The sequence below is a fragment of the Nanorana parkeri genome, unplaced genomic scaffold (assembly GCF_000935625.1).
Source record: "Nanorana parkeri isolate BGI_ZX_2015 unplaced genomic scaffold, ASM93562v1 scaffold178, whole genome shotgun sequence".
NCBI lineage: Eukaryota > Metazoa > Chordata > Amphibia > Anura > Dicroglossidae > Nanorana > Nanorana parkeri.
Window position 1 is genome coordinate 1,531,970 of NW_017306446.1, and position 23,060 is coordinate 1,555,029.

At 46.2% G+C, this 23,060-nt stretch overlaps 2 protein-coding genes across 2 annotated transcripts in view; one reads left to right on the forward strand and one right to left on the reverse strand.

Annotated features, from left to right (window-relative positions):
• SPEG (SPEG complex locus) overlaps window positions 1-23,060 on the reverse strand; it is a 119,299-nt gene that overhangs the window by 25,003 nt on the left and 71,236 nt on the right. The window contains exons 20-28 of the mRNA XM_018554913.1: window positions 22,135-22,195; window positions 21,699-21,776; window positions 20,653-20,825; window positions 20,528-20,554; window positions 18,698-18,850; window positions 17,648-17,690; window positions 15,754-15,822; window positions 10,640-13,745; window positions 10,230-10,370 (exon numbers count right to left, since the gene is read on the reverse strand). Of these exons, the coding sequence (XP_018410415.1) occupies window positions 10,230-10,370; window positions 10,640-13,745; window positions 15,754-15,822; window positions 17,648-17,690; window positions 18,698-18,850; window positions 20,528-20,554; window positions 20,653-20,825; window positions 21,699-21,776; window positions 22,135-22,195 (3,851 nt within the window). The remainder of the gene's footprint in view (window positions 1-10,229; window positions 10,371-10,639; window positions 13,746-15,753; window positions 15,823-17,647; window positions 17,691-18,697; window positions 18,851-20,527; window positions 20,555-20,652; window positions 20,826-21,698; window positions 21,777-22,134; window positions 22,196-23,060) is intronic.
• Window positions 1,186-4,848, forward strand: LOC108785785 (tubulin alpha-1A chain-like). The gene is made up of 4 exons (XM_018554932.1): window positions 1,186-1,200; window positions 2,837-3,059; window positions 3,181-3,329; window positions 3,865-4,848. The coding sequence occupies exons 1-4, from the start codon at window positions 1,198-1,200 to the stop codon at window positions 4,846-4,848; spliced, it is 1,359 nt and encodes a 452-aa protein (XP_018410434.1). The 5' UTR covers window positions 1,186-1,197.

Consider the following 23,060-nt stretch of genomic DNA (forward strand, 5'->3'; position numbering starts at 1 on the left):
CTGTTAGTAACACTGACTTCCTGTGCTCTGCAACTACTACTACTGAACAGTGGCAGCAGAAGAAAACACCTGAAATCTGAAAAAAGAAACCTAGAGGCTATCAGTGTCTGCAAAGATGGATTGCTGCCACGTCACTGGTTTCCAGGACAACTGACTCGCTGCCGCAGTTGTCCTGGAAACCAGTGACGTGGCTGCAATCCATCTTTACAGACAGACGAATGTCATCCGAAATGTTATTGATTTTAACATTCGGTTTTGGAATGAATGGAGTTTCGCAAACGAAAATCACATCCACTGTTAGAATATTGTTCATTTGAGAAATATTTTCCACCCCGCTCCTTCGATTTACGTCACCGCTGCGGTGGAAATCGATCGTCGATTTGACCTCATTACTATTAGAAAATCAAACAAACTTCCGAAAATGATTTTTTTTTCCCCAAACGAAGTTCTACTGGGGTGTGGTCGCCTTTACAAGAGGACGTCATTCATCTTTATTTGTGATTGCGCAATCGATCGGTGACTTCTGAGTTCTGTAATAATAACCATTAGAGGAGATCAGATTGGTGGTTCTTATTATTAAATAGGACACATTGTATCAGTGGTGAAGATTCATGGAATCTCGGTTATCATTGGCTAGATTGGTTATTGTTTTCTTCCTAAAATGAATAAACTAAATAACGTTTATGTGTCATTGTGTGACTCAGTGTCTCTTTACACCTGAAGGCTACAGACATTGCTGAGCTGAGGTTATAGAAACAAATATACATATAAACCTGAAATTATCTTTTTTCATTCATCTTCTTCTAAGTCTGAACCTTGCTCCCCTCTGCGTCTCCGGATCTCCCTCCTTTTGTCCTCTCTTCCTTCCTTGCCCTCCCTCTCTTCCCTCTTTGTCGTCCCTCTATTCCCTCCTTCTGTCCTCTCTTCCCTCCTTCTGTCCTCTCTTTCCTCCTTCTGTCTTCCATCCTTTTGTCCTCTCTTTCCTCCCAGTCCTCCCTCTCCTTTTGTCCTTGGTTACAGCTGTGTTGTGTATTGCGGAGCCACTCCCAGGCTGCCTCCACCTCCCTCCTGTTACTAAGGACTCTGCTGTCACAGCCTCCTATATATAAGGAGGAGAGGAGAGAGAGGAGACAGTGACTGCTCCTTCCCGAACACCTAACGTATCAGGATCCGGAGAGCTCCATTTTATTCAGCATCATGGTGAGTGTGTGGCTGCATCTGCCATTATCCCTGTGTGTGACCGCACCCTGCAATTCTGTACATCCCTGTGTGTGACCGCACCCTGCAATTCTGTACATCCCTGTGTGTGACCGCACCCTGCAATTCTGTACATCCCTGTGTGTAATTACCTTCTGAATGTCTATACATCCCTGTGTGTAACCACATTCTGCAATGTACATCCCTGTGTGTAACCACATTCTGCAATGTACATCCCTGTGTGTAACCACATTCTGCAATGTACATCCCTGTGTGTAACCACATTCTGCAATGTACATCCCTGTGTGTAACCACATTCTGCAATGTACATCCCTGTGTGTGACCACATTCTGAATGTCTATACATCCCTGTGTGTGATCAAACCCTGCAATGCTGTACATCCCTGTGTGTAACTACCTTCTGAATGTCTATACATCCCTGTGTGTGATCACACCCTGCAATTCTGCACATCCCTGTGTGTGATCACACCCTGCAATGCTGTACATCCCTGCGTGTGACCGCACCCTGCAATGCTGTACATCCCTTTGTGTGATCACATTCTGCAATGTACATCTCTGCGTGTGATCACATTCTGCAATGTACATCCGTGTGTGTGTGTGATCACATTCTGCAATGTACATCCCTTTGTGTGATCACATTCTGCAATGTACATCTCTGCGTGTGATCACATTCTGCAATGTACATCCGTGTGTGTGTGTGATCACATTCTGCAATGTACATCCCTTTGTGTGATCACATTCTGCAATGTACATCTCTGCGTGTGATCACATTCTGCAATGTACATCCGTGTGTGTGTGTGATCACATTCTGCAATGTACATCCCTTTGTGTGATCACATTCTGCAATGTACATCTCTGCGTGTGATCACATTCTGCAATGTACATCCGTGTGTGTGTGATCACATTCTGCAATGTATATCCCTGCGTGTGATCACATTCTGCAATGTACATCCCTGTGTGTAACCACATTCTGCGATTCTATAAATGCCTGCGTGTGACCGCACCCTGCTGCTCTTTACATTCCGATATATCACGGCACCCTACCAGTCCATACATCCCAATGTGTGACCACACTCTGCCTGTCTGTGCATCCCTGTGTGTGACCAGGGCCGGGTTTACTCTCTCTGCCGCCCCAAGGCCAGGTTCAGCATGTCCCGGGCATCGGGAGATAGGAATTCCACGCCTCTGCTGCCCCAATGCCGGGCCTTGGGTGGCCTTGTGGGAAATCCAGCCCTGTTTGTGACTGCATTCTGCCTGTATATGCATCCCTGTGTGTGACTGCACTTTGCCTGTCTATGCATCACTGTGTGTGACCGCACTCTGCCTGTCTATGCACTGTGTGTGACCGCACTTTGCCTGTCTATGCATCCCTGTGTATGACTGCACTTTGCCTGTCTATGCATCCCTGTGTATGACCGCACTTTCCAATTCCAAATGCCTGTGTGTGACTGATCAATTTACCGATCTTTACATTCCTCTATATCGCTGCACTCTACCAGTCTATACATCCTGAAACTGTGTGTGACCGCACTCTGTGATTCTATATATCCTGACACTGTGTGTGACTGCACTCTGTCCTACCCTCATACTAAATGCATATACCATTTCTCCCCACACAGAGGGAATGCATCTCAGTCCACGTTGGCCAGGCCGGAGTGCAGATCGGCAATGCCTGCTGGGAGTTGTACTGCCTGGAACACGGCATCCAGCCGGACGGACAGATGCCCAGTGACAAAACCATCGGAGGAGGAGACGATTCCTTCAACACCTTCTTCAGTGAGACCGGGGCTGGAAAACACGTTCCCCGCGCTGTCTTTGTGGACCTGGAGCCCACTGTGATTGGTGAGTAGATTGGTGATGGTGGTCTAGGACTGAGGGATGCTTCAGAGTTCATCAGAAACTAGGAAGTGTCACCAAAATCTCTCCAGTTTGGATGCCAACCATTATTGTTATATCTCTACAGATGAGGTGAGGACCGGAACCTACCGGCAACTCTTCCACCCTGAGCAACTCATCACCGGCAAGGAGGACGCCGCCAACAACTATGCCCGAGGTCACTACACCATCGGCAAGGAGGTCATTGACCTGGTGCTGGACAGGATCCGCAAACTAGTGAGTTGAGTGAGGCAGTACAGTGTAGACCCAGCACAACATCCCGCCAGTTCCAGATACTGTGCTCATGTCTGGGATGGATGCCAGCAGGTTGAAACTCTTGATGTTGTCTTATTTTCCTTCAGGATTATGGAGGCAAGCTGTTCCTGAAATTGTTCTCATCTCCATACTAATGTCAAGCTAGCCGTGCAGAGTAAGACTTTGATTGGTCAGTTTCAAAAGCTTTAGCAACAACATCGTAACAGATGAGCCGATCTTCAACATTCTTTTGAGTTAGGTCCAAAAGTACCAATCAATATCTTAACATGAATGGCCAGCTTTAGTCTATGCTTGTTACATTTTCTAGATATTAATTGTAGAATCCAGAAGAGAACACATGGTCTTAATTGGCTCTCAGAATAGTTTCAGTGGAGCGGCAGTGAAGGAAATCCTGTAGTTGTGGGCTCTAGGAGACATTAGGAGGCATCAGAATGTGGGCACAATGTTATTGAAGCTGCATGGTAGTTATCTAACATCTGTGTGTCTTCTTTCTCAGGCTGACCAGTGCACCGGCCTCCAGGGATTCCTTATCTTCCACAGTTTTGGTGGAGGCACTGGCTCTGGTTTCACCTCTCTCCTGATGGAACGTCTGTCTGTTGACTACGGCAAGAAGTCCAAGCTAGAGTTCTCCATCTACCCAGCTCCTCAGATCTCCACAGCTGTGGTTGAGCCCTATAATGCCATCCTCACCACCCACACCACACTAGAGCACTCAGACTGTGCTTTCATGGTGGACAATGAGGCCATTTATGACATCTGCCGCAGAAACCTGGACATCGAACGTCCAACCTACACCAACCTGAACCGTCTTATTGGCCAGATCGTGTCCTCCATCACCGCTTCCCTCAGGTTTGACGGAGCTCTGAACGTGGACTTGACTGAGTTCCAGACCAACCTGGTGCCCTACCCCCGTATCCACTTCCCCCTAGCCACCTATGCCCCTGTAATCTCTGCAGAGAAAGCTTATCATGAGCAGCTCTCTGTGTCTGAGATCACCAATGCTTGCTTTGAGCCAGCCAACCAGATGGTGAAATGTGACCCCAGACACGGCAAATACATGGCTTGCTGCCTGCTGTACCGTGGGGATGTGGTGCCCAAAGATGTCAATGCTGCTATCGCCACCATCAAGACCAAGCGCACCATCCAGTTTGTGGACTGGTGCCCAACCGGGTTCAAGGTTGGTATCAACTACCAGCCACCAACTGTAGTTCCCGGTGGAGATCTGGCCAAGGTGCAGCGTGCCGTGTGCATGTTGAGCAACACCACAGCCATTGCTGAGGCCTGGGCTCGCCTGGACCACAAGTTCGATCTGATGTATGCCAAGCGTGCCTTTGTGCACTGGTACGTGGGTGAGGGTATGGAGGAAGGAGAGTTCTCCGAGGCTCGTGAGGACATGGCCGCCCTGGAGAAGGATTACGAAGAGGTTGGCACTGACAGCGTTGAGGGTGATGGTGAAGGAGAGGAGGGAGAAGAGTATTAAAGCAAAGCGGGGAAGAGTATTACCTCTGATACTGGAACAAACAATTTGGATTTAATAAATATTTATTTAATTGTCTGTCATCACTTGTTTTTTTTCTGAAATTTGTGCATAAGTAGGTTGTCACGTTATGGGGTTGTTTACAAGGGGGGGAATGTGCCATGTGTGTCCTTGGGGCGGAGGGAGGAGGTTATCTTCAAAGGAGAACTATGAGGTGAGTGCTTGTCACTCACCTCATAGTTCTAGCAGACCTGTGACAATGAGACTGTCACAGGTCGGCCCAGTAGATCGGGAGGTGAGCGAACACATACCGGCGTTCGCTCCCCTCTCGATCCTGTCACGGCTCTCTGCCGTGACAAGGGAGTGACTGGATTCCCCCTCCCCGCTCTGATCCGCCAGCGCTGACTGATGGAACGGACGGGGCGGGTACAGCTGGCTCTGCCTCTAGATAGGCAGAGACAGCTGTCAGTCACGCAGCTGGGCGGATCCAGACATAATTGTCGGGATCCTCTTCAGCTGCGGCACCTCAGTATACCGCGAGCAGTAGCTCGCGGTATACTGCGGCATCTCAGTATACCGCGAGCTGCAGCTCGCGGTATACTGAGCCTAGGGTGACGGGAGGACGCTAGTTTGTGTCCTCCCGTTACCCTAAGGAGAACTATGGGGAAAAGCCTTAACCCCTTAGTTCTCCTTTAATGCATATGCTCGGCCTGATGAGTCCAATGTGCTTTCCTAGGCCGCACATGTCTCTTAGATGTTATTATGAGGGATCGTATTGATATTACAGTATGTCATGGAATATGAGGGGGTCTCAATGACAAATTTAAACGGGCCATGATTTTAAATTACCTAAAACAACAGCACCCACACATTATTCTTTTGCAGGAAACCCACCTAACGGGCAGCAAGGTTCTGTCATTGAGACGCCCATGGCTACATAAAACGTACCATGCCCCTTATTCGGTGTATGCAAGAGTTGTGTCGATTCTAATTAGTAGGTCCCTTCCTTGTTCTGTTATCCATACCATCATAGATCCTGGGGGCAGGTATCTCGTTTTAATACTGAATGTGAATGCAAAGCAATTTGCTATTGTTAATGTTTATGTTCCGCCCCCTTTTCATGTGCAGATCCTCTACACCGTCATCATTGGCGGCTTTCCTTCCTTTGCCTGTCCTAATAGCGGGGGACTTCAATAACATTCTAGACCCCTCTCTGGACTCCTCCAATGTGGCCAGACCCGCGGGTTTGGAATTGATATCCTGGGCGGACGCGGCCGGCTTGGAGGAGATCTGGAGATGGAAAAATCCGGGACAGCGGGCGTACTCTCATCTCTCTCACACCCATGGCTCCTCAGCCCGCATAGATATGGCCTTTGGCAACAGGGATCTACTTAATCTGGTTGTCGGGGCTACCTATCTACCCGGGGGATTATCAGACCATGTCCCCTTATCTATTTCGCTGCTGCTTCCTGGTCCGGGGGGTTCTGGATGTTGGAGGCTGTCTCCGAGCTGGCTGAGCGTGGAAGCGGTCTCGGCCCATATTGTCCTTGCTATGGACGGGTACTGGGAGGTAAATGAAGTTACAGCATCCCCTGATATGGTGTGGGATGCCTTTAAAGCTAATGTGAGGGGGGAATATGTTTCGGCCATTAAGGCCTCCCGGGGGGAGTTTAACGCTACCTTGGAGGAGTTAAGTAGGGTGTAGTCTGGGTGTACAGCGGCTTTCGCGGATTCCCCGGGGGAGTCATCTCTGGAGGCGCTGAGAGTGGCACGAAGGGCCCTCAATTTACATCACGTAGAGATGACTAGATGCTCCCTGCGGGAACTCCGTGAATCACTCTTTGAACGGGGTGACAAAAATGGTGGACTTTTGGCCCTCCTGGTGGCGGATCAGAGGACTCAAACGACTATGCCATGTATTCTGGGTGAGAGGGGTGATCGGGTTACCGAGCCTCGGGCCATCCTACAGGAATTTCAAACGTACTACCAGCACCTATATTCCAGGATCCCAACATACGATTCGGAGCACCTGGAGGGACTCCTGGGGGGCTTATCCTTGCCGGCTTTGGGCGATGTGGACAGAGGAATTATGGATGCGGATGTGTCGGTTCCTGAGGTACTGGCGGCCATAGCTTGATTTCCCAATGGGAAATCGCCAGGGTCGGACGGCTTACCCGGGGAATGGTATGAATTATATGCGGAGCAACTGGCTCCCAGGCTTCGTGACCTGTATGCATCTGCCCTGGAGTCTGGTGGGCTCCTGGATTCATTCCGGGATGCACATGTGGTGCTTCTCCCAAAACCTGGCAAGGACCGTCTCCTGTGTTCCTCTTACAGACCCATAGCCCTTCTAAATATGGACCTCAAAATTCTTACCAAGGTGCTGGCAACTAGGTTGTCCGGGGTAATAGGCTCACTGGTAAATATTGACCAGACAGGGTTCATGCCGGGCAAGTCCACGGACACCAATCTGCGACGGGTATTTACCCATATCCATCTATCTCAAAGTGTGGAGAGCACCAGAGCGTTGGTGTCCCTGGACATAGCCAAGACATTTGACTCGGTGGATTGGGGATTCATGGCCCGAGTACTACGATCCATGGGTTTTGGACCACGTTTTCAACAATGGGTAGACTTACTGTACAATAGACCCAAGGCGGCTTTGAAGATCGGCCATGCTCTCTCCGCACCTTTTGCAGTGGAGCGGGGCATGCGTCAGGGTTGCCTATTGTCTCCAGCCTTATTCGCTCTGGTAATGGAACCTCTGGCGGTGTCCCTCAGATCCTCCCCGAATATTGCAGGTATCCAGGTAGGAGGGGTGGAGGAGCGCCTAGCACTGTACGCGGATGACCTCATCCTGTTTCTTTCTGATGCTGGATCATCTCTGCGGGCAGTGCTGGAGGTACTGGAGGAATTTGCTGTGTTCTCGGGTTGCGCATGAACTGGTCAAAGTCACATATCCTACCATTGAGTCCTCTGACTAAGCAACAGGCGGACCCAGACCTCCCTCTCCAATAGGTGGACAAAATTACTTACCTAGGGGTCACAGTTACTGCTGAGGTGGGGGACTACTATAAAGTGAACATGCTTCCTTTTTACCGAACACTAAGCGCAGGCTGGAGGCGTGGATGCACCTACCACTGACTCTTAAAGGGTGCACTAATCTCATTAAGATGAAGGTACTCCCTGTCCTGCTATACTTCCTACGCAATGCTCCCACACAGGTACCTAATGCCTTTTTTAAACAAATGCATGGACTCTTTTCCACCTTTGTTTGGAATTCCAGGACTCCACGGGTGAAGCTTAGCCTTCTCCAGGAGCCCTGGACTCAGGGAGGCCTTGCATTGCCTAATCTCAAGAAATACTACCTAGCGGGCCAGATTGTGGTGGCCCACCGCTGGCTCACTGTGGAGGATGGAGATGCTGCTGTGGTGACAGAGGCAGCGATATTGGGGTCATATGCAGCTCTTTCAGGGATGATTTATAGGGGAATGGGGGGCGCCCTATCCCCTGACAGCCCCTATGGAGGCGACTCTTAGGGCTTGGGACGAGGTGTGTAAAATCCTTTACTCGGACGTTGCTCAATTATCGCCACACGCTCCCATGTGGAACAACCCGAGACCGAAGCATTTTATGGATATTCCTGACTTTCACATCTGGCCAGTGAGAGGCGTTAGGACATTGGGGGATCTGACTTTGGCCGGTTCACTTCGCAGAACTACAAGAGAAATTTAAGCTTCGAAACAGTTACCTGTTTAGATATTTCCAGTTACGGCATGCCTTCCAGACGCAGATGGAGGGGCCACATTGTTCCCTTACGGTTTCGCCTCTGGAGTCCATGCTTAGGCGGGAGGGTATACGGAAACCTCTATCGCTGGTGTACCAGGCCCTGTCAGCCATGGAGCATGTCCATAGGCTACCTTGCAAGCCAAAGTGGGTAATGGACGTGCCGGATCTCTCCGATGATGACTGGGAGGAGGTGTGGGACTACCCCTTTTCCCACCTGGTCTCTGTCAGGGACAGGCTTATACAATTTAAAATCCTGCATCAAGTTTTTTACACGCCTGCAAGATTTGCGAGTATCTACTGTGATACTACGCTCTCGTGCTGGTGCTGTTTGGCACAACCTGCCGATTTTCGTCACATTTTTTGGGACTGTCCGGGGATTGCGGTGTACTGGAAACTAGTAACTGACTTCATCTCACAGGTTATAGTACTTCCTGTTCCACAAACTATCTCAGTGTGCTTAATGGGGCTCACTGAGCAAATTGCCCCTACCACTGCCCTGCGCACACTGACTGGGATACTGTTATTCTCTGCTAGGAAACTAGTGGTCCTCCACTGGAAGAGAAAAGACCCTCCTACTCTGTCGGAGTTGAGGGGTGTTGTCGATTCCTCCCTATATCTGTACAAGGCGGCCTATCTTAATAGAGGATGCCTGGGAAGTTTGACAAGATTTGGGGTGGTTGGATTGCTTCAGCCTAACTACGAGCAAGTGATGGGGTTGGGACACCTTGAGAACTCTTAGGATGATGTAAGCAGTTGACCCTATTGCACTATCCCTCATCATCTTATAGTTTCACACCTTTATTGTCTGGCCTAGAACTGGGTGGGCTATCATTACAGGAGACTGTTAACTCATTGCATTTATACAGGTGCTCATCCAGCCTAGTTGTGGGGGATTGGGGGCCTGGGGACGCACCTTCTTTGGCACTGAGAAATACTGAGATGTCTAGCTCTGGTGGTACACTCGGTCCTGGGGCACGACCTGGCACAAGGTTTGTGGGGGAGGGAGGGGGGGTTCTGTTATGAGGGAATGGAGGGTGGGGGTATGGGATGTTAATAACTAAGTATGTACCCCTACTGCTGTAGGAGACTGTTGTTAATATGTATTTTATATGCAAAACTGAATAAAAAGTACTTTAAAAAAAAAGTACCCTCAGTTAATTCCTCAGCTGTATCCTGTTGTCTGTGTACAATAAAGCACTTTGTGGATGAAAAGGTATTTGGTGAGTTCAGCTGTCTGATAAGGATTGTCCGCAGTGATTATATCTGCTTATACAGGCCAGGCATAGAGGTCTCAACAAGGGATACATCACTACAATACAACAATCAAAGTCAGCATAATGGGATTTCATAGGCATACGGTATGTCTGTTGCCCAATATGGTCAAAAAATAGTTGGCTAAGTCAATGCTTATCTCATTTCATAGGTTTCAATGGTTTTTACTGGCATTCAACCATCATTTTTAATTTTATACAGTGTATAAAACAGCTCCAGGGTTGTCAATACTTTGCGAAAAAGGGTCAATACAGTTTCATTATAGACCAGTCTTGCAGTATTTCCGACACACACTACATTTTGTAGCAAAAAGAATCTCTTACCTGATTCATTGCGTATGTACTGTCTGCCTACTATGCTGCCATCATCTTGAACCAAACTGACTGGGATACTTGGTTGGGACACCATCTTGTCTTTCTTACTGCGTGAAAGACCCCAGCGGTCCCACCTGGATCGTCTGTCATCTAGAATAAAATACCATGATAATCGAAGTTAAGCAAAACCTAAAACATAATTCAATATTATTTGTGGGTCTTGTTATAGAGGACACTTCATCAAAGGGCTAAATGCACTGCAACGGACTGGAGAGATGTAATAGGGGCCCAAAATGATCTCAGCGGTATCTCAAACACAACCTAAATGCACCTTAAAGCACGCTGCATTTGCCTATTAACACAAGGGCTAAAGCAATGTATTTAGATGGCATGCTGTATATTCTGTAGACATAACTCACCTTTTTCTACCATTTCTGATTTGATACTGAGACCAGAGTTGACAGACTCTTTGGAAGTTGATGTCCCAACCTGTGAAGCAAGCTGGTTTTGAGGTATTCCAAGTTTACGTATGTTTTCTCCTTCGGAGTTTGATCTCCTAAGTATAGACATCAGCGGTGTTCTCCTCTCAGGTCTGTCCTCTTTTGTATCCTGACTCTCTGAGTCCCTTCTTTCCTCTGACTGGCTTCTCATCTTCATGGACAAACGGTCCACAGTGTTTCCAATCTTTCTTCTCATTGCCAGCACGGGTGACTCACTGGCCTTCTTCTGTTCTTTGGAGACACCTTCAGAGATAGTTTCAATTGACCCTGTCTCTGATTTCAGGCTTTCGGTGTCTTTCTTGTCTTTGGTACTTCCCCTTCCTAAGGTCCAGGAAATACGTCTTCCTGGCAAAGAGGGTGACTCTGCTTCCTCTGCTTGCTGTTGCTTTCTCTCAGTTGTTGGACTCTTCCTGAAGCGTTGAGACAGCCTTCTCATGAAGCTTGGATCTCTTTCTGCATCTCGTAGATCCTGAACAGATCTAGACCTATCTTCCAAGCCTAGAGCTTCAGGCACTAGGAACTCAAGGGGAACACCAACTGGGCTAGGCCTGTACATTTCCTCTTCGTGTGATGCATGGGCAACTGCTAAATTCTTTTCTTCTGACCAAGACCTGGTCAGCATCTTCAATCCCCGAGTCAGAGAGGACTCTCGATTCCTCTTGAATTTGGCTTCAAACACTTCTTCTGAATCTATGTTACTGATGTATTGGATATTCTCTGTACTTTCAGCAGTGGGTGGTTGTTTCACCTTGGAAAACGCTGGTGGCTCTGGTACTGCTACATCTTTTTTAGTTATCTTTGCATCCATCTTGACTGCTGGAGTGGAACTTGGCTTTTCTTCTGGAGGCTTCTTTTGAAGCCTAGCTTGTCCTGTTGAGGAAATCCTTGATTCTTCAATGGGTTCTTGTGACGCATCTTCAGATGTTGACACGTAGAGTGTTTGCAACATGTCTGCATAGGCTGACTTTTTAGGTGATGCAGTACTTTCTGACTGGGGCTTTAGAACAGATGATGGCCCTCTAACTGCTGTCACAGATGGTGCTGGGACTTTTACTGGCATTTGTTGGGTCTCTTTCACCTGTGTGGCTGTAGATGGTGGCACAGAGACAGATGTATTTGGGGGTTGCTTTACTAACTTTGATCCAGGAGATGATATTGCTGGACCTGGTGAATGTGACTTTATTGTAGCTGGAGCTCTCAGGGAAGATGGACCAACAGTTAGATTTGGCAATGGAGATGAGAGAGCTTCAGTACTTGGAGGTGACAAGCCAATGGCTTGACCTTGTGGAGAAGATGTAAAAGTGACTGTCTTTGGCGAGGTTGAGGGAGAAAGAAAAGAACTTTTCAAAGTTGGTGAGACAGCATCTGGGTTTGGCAAAGTTGAAGTTGCTGCAGGCTGACTTGGAGGTGCAACAACTGGGGATGGTGAGAGTTGACTTTTATGTATAGCAGCAGAGGGAGATATTTTTCCTGATGTAACCTCTTTTGTGTGTGTTTTTTCTAAGACAGACTTCTCTTCTGTTTTAGGAAGCCCCTTTTGTAGCTGGTAAGGGGGTGCACTCTCTACTGGCAAAGCATTTGGTGGTTGTTCTGTTGTTCTTGCATCAAGTTCATTAGTCATTGTTACCTCTCCCTGGGATGGCTTTTCAGTTGGCTGCCCTACTTGTTTGCTTGGTATTTCCATTTTGGGAATCCCATCCTCTACAAATGAAGTCACTTTTGAAAGGACAGCTTCCAGGTTTTCTCCCTGAAGCATTTTTTCAGACTTAGGCTTCGAAGATGGTGACTTATCTTTGTCATCTACTTTGCGATTCTCAGTGTCTGTATCAACACTTTCAGCCTGTTGTTGGCTTGGTTCAGGAGTCACAGGCTTTGATGGAATCTCACGTGGAGTCTGAGGACGGGAATCAAATCGTGACTGATCTGTCAGCGCAGACAGAGAGGGAGACTCCTTTAAGCGCTGTGCTTCCACTTGAGCAAGTGGAATTTCAAGCGGTGCACCAGATCTACGATGCAGGATAAGCGGCTCTGTGTCAGAGTGTGAAAAAGAACTGGTCTTCCTTAAGACTCTCTCTTCTGATGCTTCTCTTCCTGGCGCTGCCTCACTGGAAGCGGCACGGGTAAGTTTGATGGCTGGGATGGGTGATGAAGGCGCATTGTCAGTTCTTTGGGGGCGCATGGGCATCTGCTCACCTCGTTTTTTATCAATGGAAAGTGTTTCCATCAGGGGACCTCTGAGACCACTTAGCTTTCCATCTGCTGAACCACCCCTCAAAAGTCTTTGCCTCATTAACTCCAATCGTTGAGCATACTCCTCCTCTGCTGATCCCAGTTTTTTACGTCTCATAGGGCTACGGTTTCTGGTTGGCAGCTCCATGGAGGCAGCTTTAGTCATTCCCTTCTCAAAATGATCCCTTTCATCACAATCTTCACTTGATACATTCAGCAAAAGTGCACTGTCAGCAGAGCTTCCCCTCCTCAGTTCACCTCTACGTGCTGATACCAGCTCCTCATCAGGTAACTCTGAAGACTCCAAGCTGGATCCTTTTCTGAGAGGCTTTCTTTTTTGATCAGCCTTTCGACTGTCCAAAGGTTCATCATCAGAAGAAGAACCCTCTTCAGCTTCATTTGATTTCTTCCTAGTAAGTGATGCCTTGGTTCGCTTGCTCAGAGACTCTGGAATCTCTCTATGTGGGACTTCTGATTCTGTGACTTTGCTTGCGGTTTCTCTTCCATCCTCATCCTTCTCCTGATCTGGAATAATGGCATCTTCTGTGTTTTGAGAAGGTTGATCTTCATCAGTTGGGATTTCATTAAGGGACATTCGAGAACCAGAAAACTGTACTTGAAGAGGCATTGGTACATAGGGGAGCTCTTCCAGGTCATCAGAATCTGAAGATGAGGATAAGCTAGAGGATTCTTTGTTATTTCTAGTGACGGCGATAGACAAGTGGCTGCTGGTGTCCTGCAGGAGCTCTGGGATAGACCGCATCACCATATTGGACTTGTAGCTGATAAGAGAACGCTGTTGAAGCAAAGGATAAACACATTTTAATGAGGTGCACAGTAAATATTTGCTTAACTTTTTTTTAAAGGAAATAACACTCCTTTTGACAGATATTATGTATATTAGTAAGCATTCACATACCAATGTAATAAAAAAAATATAATAACATAAAATAATATAATTTAAAAAAATACATTCTGTTAAAAACAAAACAATCTTACTGATCATAGGTTATAAATACATCGAACAGTCAGGCGTATATGGTCAAATTTTAAAACCTACTTCCAGGCCCACCCCCTTCCACCAAGTCCTTCCCCACCCACTTAGAGGCCCCCTGTATGTTAATTTTTCCTTTTCACAGGGCCACAGGGCCCTCTGCCCCTTTTCTGGTGCTGGGTAGTCCTTCATGATGTAGAGAGTGACGCTGATATGATGATGTCAACGCCGTCATGCAGGGTGATGTGATGACACCCCACCATCTAGTGGCAAAAAGGAATCCTGCAGGGAGGGCCATAGACAATGTGAGCATTGCAGCTTTTTTTTTTCTACTTTGCCCAGAGTTGTGCTTTAAATGTTTAGGGCCTGAATGTGGTTATACATCTTCCATGATACAACAGCAGTTTATCCTGCTTTGCTATATTAAAGCTGCACTGGCAGGTAGGGATGAAGTTGGGGTTTGCTGCTTCCATAGGTTCACAAACTTTGGGCTAAAAAGTGGAAAAGGTTGCATCAGAAATAAGGAACAGCCTATAATGCAGTGCATTGCCTTTACGCCTGGTTATCTGAGGGCTTGTTCACACCGAAAGCGTGTGCGTTCCAGAGTGGTAGCTGCTGGAACGCACCGCGATCGCTGAGAAACTTCCCCCCACATTTTGGGGCGGGAGGGGGTGTGGCGGTGCATTGAATTCAATGGCACCGCTTCCACGTCGCCCCTGCCCGGAGTGCGATCCGTTCCACTGCAAACGCAAAAAATAGGGCAAGCAGCTACCGCTCTGGAACGGAAAAGGTTTCGGTGTGAACAAGGCCTGAGTCACAAGAGCCAATAACGTGAAAGAATGGATAACCCATCCCCCTTTCTATAAAAGGGTGGGCTCACAGCAGCCAACATTTTAGTGTGTGTTGGACTTAGGGAGAGTTGACAATTCTGTGTAGAGAGATACTATTCTCATTTCTTTTATTTTAATATATACATATATACAAATACAATTGTTCTTTAAATTTAATGTCATGTTAAAGTGACTCCCAATCATAATTTTCTCCACATTGTATTTGACATTGTTACTAGCTCGACGATCTCACTGAAAGCTGCGGGTCTAAATATTAATGTTGCCAAGACTAAGTCGATGGAGGTAAATACAACAAACCTCTCCAGCTTCACTGTATCTGGCCAACAAGTTGAAAAAGTTGACACCTTTCAATACTTCGGGAGCCAGATTACGCCGGACAGTGGAACCTAGATTGACATCTCCACACAGTTCAGAAAAGCCAGAGGCGGTTTTGCAGGCCTCCGTAATATATGGCGTTCAAACCAGATTAGTCTTCGTACGAAGATTGGAATGTTCAATTCTAATGTGAAATCTGTGCTGCCTTATGCGACTGAGACATGGAGAGCCCACACAAAAACTCCAGGTCTTTGTATACTGTTGCCTGCGATACATCATTCATCCCTGGTGGCTGCAAAATTGGATCTCTAATATAGATATGTGCCACCGAATACCGGTTGCAACATTGATCCAAGAGCGTAAATGGAGATAGATTGGACATACATTACGAAAGGGGGCAGGTTAAATCCGTAGAAAGGCGCTCAATTGGAATCCCCAAGGACAGCGCAGAAGAGACAGACCCAGAGGCTCCTGGTGGCGAAGCCTATATGATGATATCAAGGCTGTTGACGTGAACCTGACCTGGCTGCAGGTCCAATTAAAGGCTGGGAACTGTCAACAGTGGAAGTCTTTCACTTTGGCCCTGTGCTCCTCAATGCAGCAGGATATATAACTAAAAAAAAAGAACTAGCCAGACAACTGACCTGCCACTTGCGTCGTGACTGGAACAATTTAATGTGATCCGTGCTGATGTTTTTTCCTTTTGCCAAAGTCTGCGAACAGATAACATATAAGACAAATTGTAAGTATGAATGTTTAAAAAAAACCCGCAACTATGATTATATTTAGCAAGTTTGTACCTCTGTCTCTTTAATTGTTCTATACAGTGTATATATATATATATTGTAACCAGGGCTGCTATAGTTGAACTCATTCTGAAAATGCTAGTTGCCTGACTGTCTGTGGCTTCAGTGTTTTTTCAGTCACTGACCTTGAACAAGTATGCATTCACTGAGATCCAGGTGAAGTCAAACTCCCAGATCTGCACTTTTACTTTGGGCCACTTCACTTACTGAAGCTGCTGGATCAGCATGACAACAACATTTATAACAATTGTGACTCAGTAAAGGTTTCCTTTAAAGCCTTGGTTCTCAACTGGTGGGTCGTGACCCAAAAGTGGGTCGCGATCGCGTGTTCAGTTGGTCGCCGCATGCCTTCCACTTCTCTAGGTGAGAGGCTCCCCAGCCTCCCCCTAGCACAGCACTGTCCATTCTTACACTGAGCAGCCATTCAAAATATGCTGCCAGGCTCCGAGTGTTAACTTGAAGTGGGGTGGGCTGGGGGTATGGCCGCGAAGAAGCTCCATCCATACGTGCAATGCTTATAGCTCCCTCGCATTTCCTATAGAGGTACCTGGACCGGAGTGATGTCACATTCTGGCTGTACAAGCAATACACGTATGGGTGGAGCTCTGTCACAGCACGGCAGCCCACACTGCTGTGCGTTCCATTGCAGTGCGACTTGGGTCGCCGCTTTATGATCGAGGACAAATATGGGTCGTGAGGTTACACAGGTTGAGAACCACTGCTTTAAAGTATTGCTTTCTTATTTGAATATTTCCACCTAAGTTCTGTGTTGTTTTGAAAAAGTTTTTCATTTAACCCTTTCTCAATAGCATAATGTATACGGTATATGCGGCAGTACAGTAGGTGGGCTGATACATATATCCATCCAAGGGGCTCTACTGGTGTGTGCTAAGAGTGCGCTCACTGGACATTGACCGAGTTGTCACTGTGAACGATCTACATCAGCGGGAAGGGCTCCCGATCATGTGACCAATATGATTGGCTCAATGCAGTAGAGTCCTACCTGATGAAGGGACCCTGAGTGGCCCTGAAACTTTGCTATGTGACAAGATGTGTGTGTATCAATAAAATGATCACTTCTTGAAGATTTGACCACGGTGTGCTGGTGACATACTTCACTACTCAATATGATTGGCTGGCACAGCAGTCACATGATCAGCATCCCGTATCCGTCTCTCAACGTTAAGACTCAATGTCAAATCAACAGGCTGAAGGTGTGTTCTTGACTGATGCAATGTACTCCAGCAGTCAAGAACACACACCCATGGCCTGTTGATTGGACATTGAGTGATCAGACTCTGCAGCAGTGAAAGGAGTAGAGGGCAGAGTGACCAGAGGGTCACTGCTGCAGAGTCTGATTGGCTGCTAGTATGGCCCCTCTCTCTTCCAGTCTGGGTCATGCTGTGCAGGTTACAGGAAGCTCATATGTAGACAGGTACTTACACTAGTTACAATTTAAAAATATTCTTATTCCTTAAATAATTCAAAACTGTGTTCATTGCTATTATTTTATATCTGCCTGGAGTGCAGGGTCAGTTGATGATGTTTCATAATGCAGTCCAAATTGTGTTAGCCTAAAAAGTTTTGCGTTGGATTGGTAATAACGGAGAACTTGCATGAAACTCTGATTATAAAATAAGAGTTTTTCTGGCATAATTAAACATTTAAAGGACTCAGTTTGAATAAATTGGATGCCACAAAGCGGATAATGATAATGAGGAATCACACTCACTTTGAACCATGGATGTACCAGACTCTCCTCGGCATTGGGTCTCCTAATCCAGACAGAAACAGAAAAGGTTAATATCTCAGTACATAATCTCATTGTAGTATCATTATGTGTATAGTAATCCAACAAATATGACCTTCAAGACTGATGGACTACATGGAACCCAGATATTAAAGGCCAACTATACCCCAAAGCCCCCCAATGTCCCCCATTCCCTTAGTAGAAAGGATTTCCCAGAATCCTCAGAATTGTTTGAATACAAACACACCTATATAAGCTTGTTGGACATCCCATTCCAAAACCATATAGTTATTTATGTATTATTTATTACAGGTATGTATACCCCTATGCAGATATAACAGTCCACACTCTTCTGAGAAGGCTTTCAACAAGAATTTGGAGTGTGTCTGGGGGAATTTGAGTGCATTCAACTAAAAGAGCATTTGTGGGGTCAGGTACTGATGTTGGATGAGAAGATCTGGCTTGCAGTTGGTGTTCCAACTCATCACCAAAGGTGTTAAGTAGGGTTGACATCAGGACCTCCATCCCAAACTCATCAGACCATGTCTTTATGGAGTTAGCTTTGTACACAGGGGTACAGTCATGCTGTAACATAAAAGGACCTTCACCAAACTGTTACCACAAGGTTGAAAGCCCACAGATGTTTATAATGTCTTTGTATGCTGTAAAATTAACAGTATCCTTCACCGGAAAGCCCTGAACTCAATCATTTGGTGGGCTCTCAACATACTTTTGGTCATACAGTAGGTGTGATGGTCAGGTGTCTGCATATGTTTGCCCATATAGTGTGCTAGTTAGGAATCCAAGGGTTGCCATCTTCCTTATTACAAGACTGATGCTGATATGATCATAGTACAGACAGACTCTCCCCCATAAATAGGGAGAACTGAGCATGAGCATGGCCAGTAGCATGGTCAATCTTACAAGTAAAGATTTGCAAATACATTTAATAAACCCATGGAAATGTCAATATCTGGCTTGGAAAGATGTGTTTTCCCTCCCCGAGTGCTACTTTAGGTGGGTAATACTCACAGCTTCTCGTTGCCCAAGACCTTAATAAGGAATCCTCTCGCTTCTCGAGTTAAATCTGCAAACATCTTTTCTTCAAACGCCACCGTATATCCTCGGATGTTCATCAGCGTGGTGTAATCATTTTCACCCACGAAGGGGGAAACTCCTGTGAGGCTTTAGGAGTTATATACATTCAGTATACAGTATGTGGCATATGGTGTGTTATTGATGTTTATCTTATTACAGCAGCTTCAAAGTAAAATATTCTCTATACATGCAGTGACATTGTATGTTGTATTGAGTGTTAGATCCTTTTCAGAAATGATAAGGCTTTGATAATTTGCAGTAATACTCAATTTTTTGGAGCAGCATCTAGTGGCAGACTAGGGGCAGCTATTTGTTGCTTGTGTTCCCATTAAGGAGAATTATTCTCACTCTCTGTCCAGGTGAATGTGGACATTGAAAACGGATTAGGACCAATGGAGTCAAATGTCCCAAAGTTGGATTTTTTAAAAAAATGGGAATTCCTGCCATTTCCTGTTGTTTCCCCTTGGCAGGACGGAAGGAGAAATCTTGTCACACAGACAGCAATAAAAACTTGACAGAGGTTCTAATCCATCACACTCTACACATCCCACAATGTGTATTAGGAGCTACAGCACATCAGATACAGCCTGCCTCATTTCCCGGCTGGAGGACATTGTGCATCATCTACGTCTTTCCTCCCAAACCTGTCCCTGTCCCACCCCTTTCAGTGATAGGATTTCAGTTCTATCAATCATGGAGGCTCAGTATCACACATGGGTGCATAGGCGTGTGCACAGGGTGTGCTGAGCGTGCCTGGGCACACCCTAATCACCCCAAGCACAACACCAATACTGCAACAGCGGGTGCTGTGTCTTTAGTCACTGGGCCAGTGGAAAGATCACAAAGATCTCTCTGTGACCGGCTCAGCTATACAGAGTGCAGCAGCACTCACCACTTACATTCCTCATTTAACAACCACAGTCATCGGTGCCTGGGGAGCTACGAGGGGGCACGGCTGCAGCTTCCCATCCATACAGTAAGGCGGGCGCATGGTCACATTACCACTTGCCAGGCTGCCTGCTTCATTACTGCACCCCTGCTGGAAGAGGTAAGGGACAGTTGAAGAGATGAAACATGCCTATGGGTGGGTGTTATGTAAGGTGGTCTGCATGCAAATAAAAGGAACACCCACTCCTCCAGACTGACATCCACACATCAAGGCATTTGGATATTTGCATAATTCCTTCCAAGAGCCGGCCCACTGCTTGAATCAGACCAGAGAGCTCTTGAGAGGCGTACTGAGGCTGGGTGCTCTGACGTTTTCAGGAAGCTGTGTACAACACCCTGCTGGCCCCTCCCACCTGCCACGATCTGCCTGCATTGCATAAAGAAGCACAGAGACCCAGAGATAACATCACTGGGTCTAAAATAAGGTGTGCAATGAAAACAGAAAGGTTTTATGTAAAAATATAATTAGCATGTGGATGAGGGTATAAAAGGAACCAGGAAAGGCAAAATATTAGCAGATTAAATGTCCGCTTTAACAAGGGACTTTCTTAGAACTGTATGAGAATGTAGTGACCTGATTCAATACACAATAACGAAAAGCATGTATCGTTTTATTGAGAAGATGCCAATTTGATCACACGCACTGCAGCTGGGAAAGATCCCAACAATATTGTCAGGATCCATCCCATTCCCTGATTGGCAGCTGGCTCCGCCTCTTTAGATCCAGAGCCCGCTGTGCCCACCCCCTCCCCTGTCTGCCCTTATTTTACCAATTTTATTAAGAGGATTTCACAGAAAGTAATATAATCCACATACCATAAATATGCAATGACCCCGACTGGCCTGGAAAGGAAGGAAGAACAAACATTACAAAACCAGAAAGAGATAAGAAGAAGCTGGATTTCAGAGTATCGCACAGTGTATGCGTTGCCTGTTCATACCAAATATCGGAGACTGCAGAAATCGGCATCTGGTTGACAATCTCTGGGGCCACAAACTCAGGCGTTCCGTGTTTGCAGTACTGCGGTTCCCCATCAATCAGCTCCTGGGCATTCCCAAAATCACAGATCCGGATCTGATCGCTGGTCATGTCCGCCATGAGAATATTTTCTGGCTGAAAAGCGACGGCATATACAGTATGTTAATACAACTGCGGTGTTAAACGGATTCTTTAAAATCTATGTGAGGGCAAAATAAAACAAAATGCGAATTTCCACTTGACTGAACCCATTACAGACCCGACAAGTACAGAAAAATCTCTGTTGACTGCCAGAAATGCACTCAGCCCTAATGCATGTGGATAACACAGCATCTAGTACACTGAAATGGCAAGGATCGTTATCAGCACTATCTTTGGCTGAGCTACAGAACCCCTTACCCTTTCCTAACCCTCATAGTATAGGGGAGGATGTGTTCTGTAGTGCAAGATGGGAACTGGAAGAGCTAATTAGACTCCTTGAGATAACACAAGCAAAGTACAAATCCTTCATGCAGGGCCGGTGCTAGGATTCTTGCCTACACAGGCAAGGTGCAAAACAGGGCATTTTGACAAGTACTTGTACAGCGGCCAGCTAAATTGGGACCCCCACCTGGAGCTCCTCCCACTGGACCAGCGCTGACTCGCCGCTGCTCTCCCGCACCGAAGGTAAGTGAAAAAAAAAACAAAAAACATAGCACAAACATCGGGGCATTTTGACAAGTACAAGTACTTGTCCAAATGCCCTGTTTTTTCCACCCTCACCCTGCAGCGCCCTCAGGCCTTCATGGAATATGTAAATGTAAGAAAAGAAGGATCACTTAATAGAAAGATTAGTGGCACAGAATTGTTGCATGGGAAGTGCAGTGATTTTCTTTCTCCAATGTCTGTATATCACAGTGATATGTCCCCCAATCTGTGGCTCCCTAATGCAGATAAAATATTTTTCTTGCAGCTTTTTGCAGTGGCATAACCGACACATGCACTGGAAGAGACAGGGAAGCAACTCACCTTGATGTCCAGATGTAATATTTTTTTATGATGCAAATAATCTAATCCTTCCAAAATTTGACGCACAAAGGATCGGATCTGGAAAAAGACCAGGAACAGCGTGTGAAAGGTCCATGGGAACACATTGATATAAACAATGACTGTTATGCATGCTTAGCATTTACCATGTGCCTCATATACAGTCAGCTGCACTTATACACCATGTCACATGCAGTACACAATGCAGTCAAACTACACTGAGTGGCCAGTTTATTATGACCACCTAACGTTTGTAGGCAAGTTATCTATAATTAGCTATACTTTCGCGCTGCTGTAGAAGCTTGCAGCTATTCAACGCATCTAATATAAGAACTGCAATCAAGCAGTGCCCACAATGCATTGGACATTGCAAATCTGTGGCTTTCACATGACCACAAACACGACTTGCTGTACTCACCTCTGATTCATGCACTGTAGATTTCCTGACCACTCGGTCTAGAAGTTCCTCCTTAGAACATCTTTAGACAATCAAGGAACACAATGAAAACTGGCGGCTATAATACATTGTAATTCCTTACTCATCACACAATGGCATTTAAGCATTTTTTATATGCATACGTGACCTCCGAGTCTGAGCCAGTGAGAGGAGAAATACAGCTTTTGATATAATTTGATACAATTAAATAGATTAATATCAATATTTAGACAGATAAGATGCCCGCAACACTGCAATGAGCTTTACAAGCATATTAGGACTCCCTCACACCAGCCCCGTTGGGCTGAATTGGGCAGCATTGCCCAAGGCAGTCCCAGCGCATAGAGAAGGCAATTTTTCTTAAGTCCTATTAATTCAGTTGTACTGAAATAAAGTCATTTTGATGTGACTTTACCTATTGATTGACCTCCAAGAAGTCTATTAAAGGAGAACTATGGTGTGAGTGTTTTTCCACATAGTTCTCCTCATGGTCACGGGAGGACATAAACTAGCGAGCTACAGCTGGCGGTATACTGAGACCGCCGCAGCCAGGACGGATCCCGACATTACTGTTGAGATCCACCCAGCTGCGTGATTGACATTTTGATGTTTTTCTGTTTAAATAATCATAAAATAATAAGGCTAATGTGAGGCAATTCTTTGGTCCAATAACAGGTCCGGAATAGCTGAAATGTGCTTACGCAACCTTTGCTGCCCCTTAAAAAAAAAAACACTAGACATGTGTGATCCGTTTCCGAAAAATTCGTTTTTCGGACGAACTTTCGTTATTCGGAGAGTCGATATATCCGAATTTCCAAATAACAGAAATGACGAATGAAAACGAATCTGAATTTCTGTCAAAATTCGTTAGCTGTAGTCTGTACGAATTTTCGTTTGTGGACGAATTT

Excerpts from the sequence above, each read along its gene's own strand:
- LOC108785785 (XM_018554932.1), top strand. Across the intron at positions 3,060-3,180 it reads CCTGGAGCCCACTGTGATTG|ATGAGGTGAGGACCGGAACC; the intron begins GTGAGTAGATTG and ends ATATCTCTACAG. Across the intron at positions 3,330-3,864 it reads TGGACAGGATCCGCAAACTA|GCTGACCAGTGCACCGGCCT; the intron begins GTGAGTTGAGTG and ends CTTCTTTCTCAG.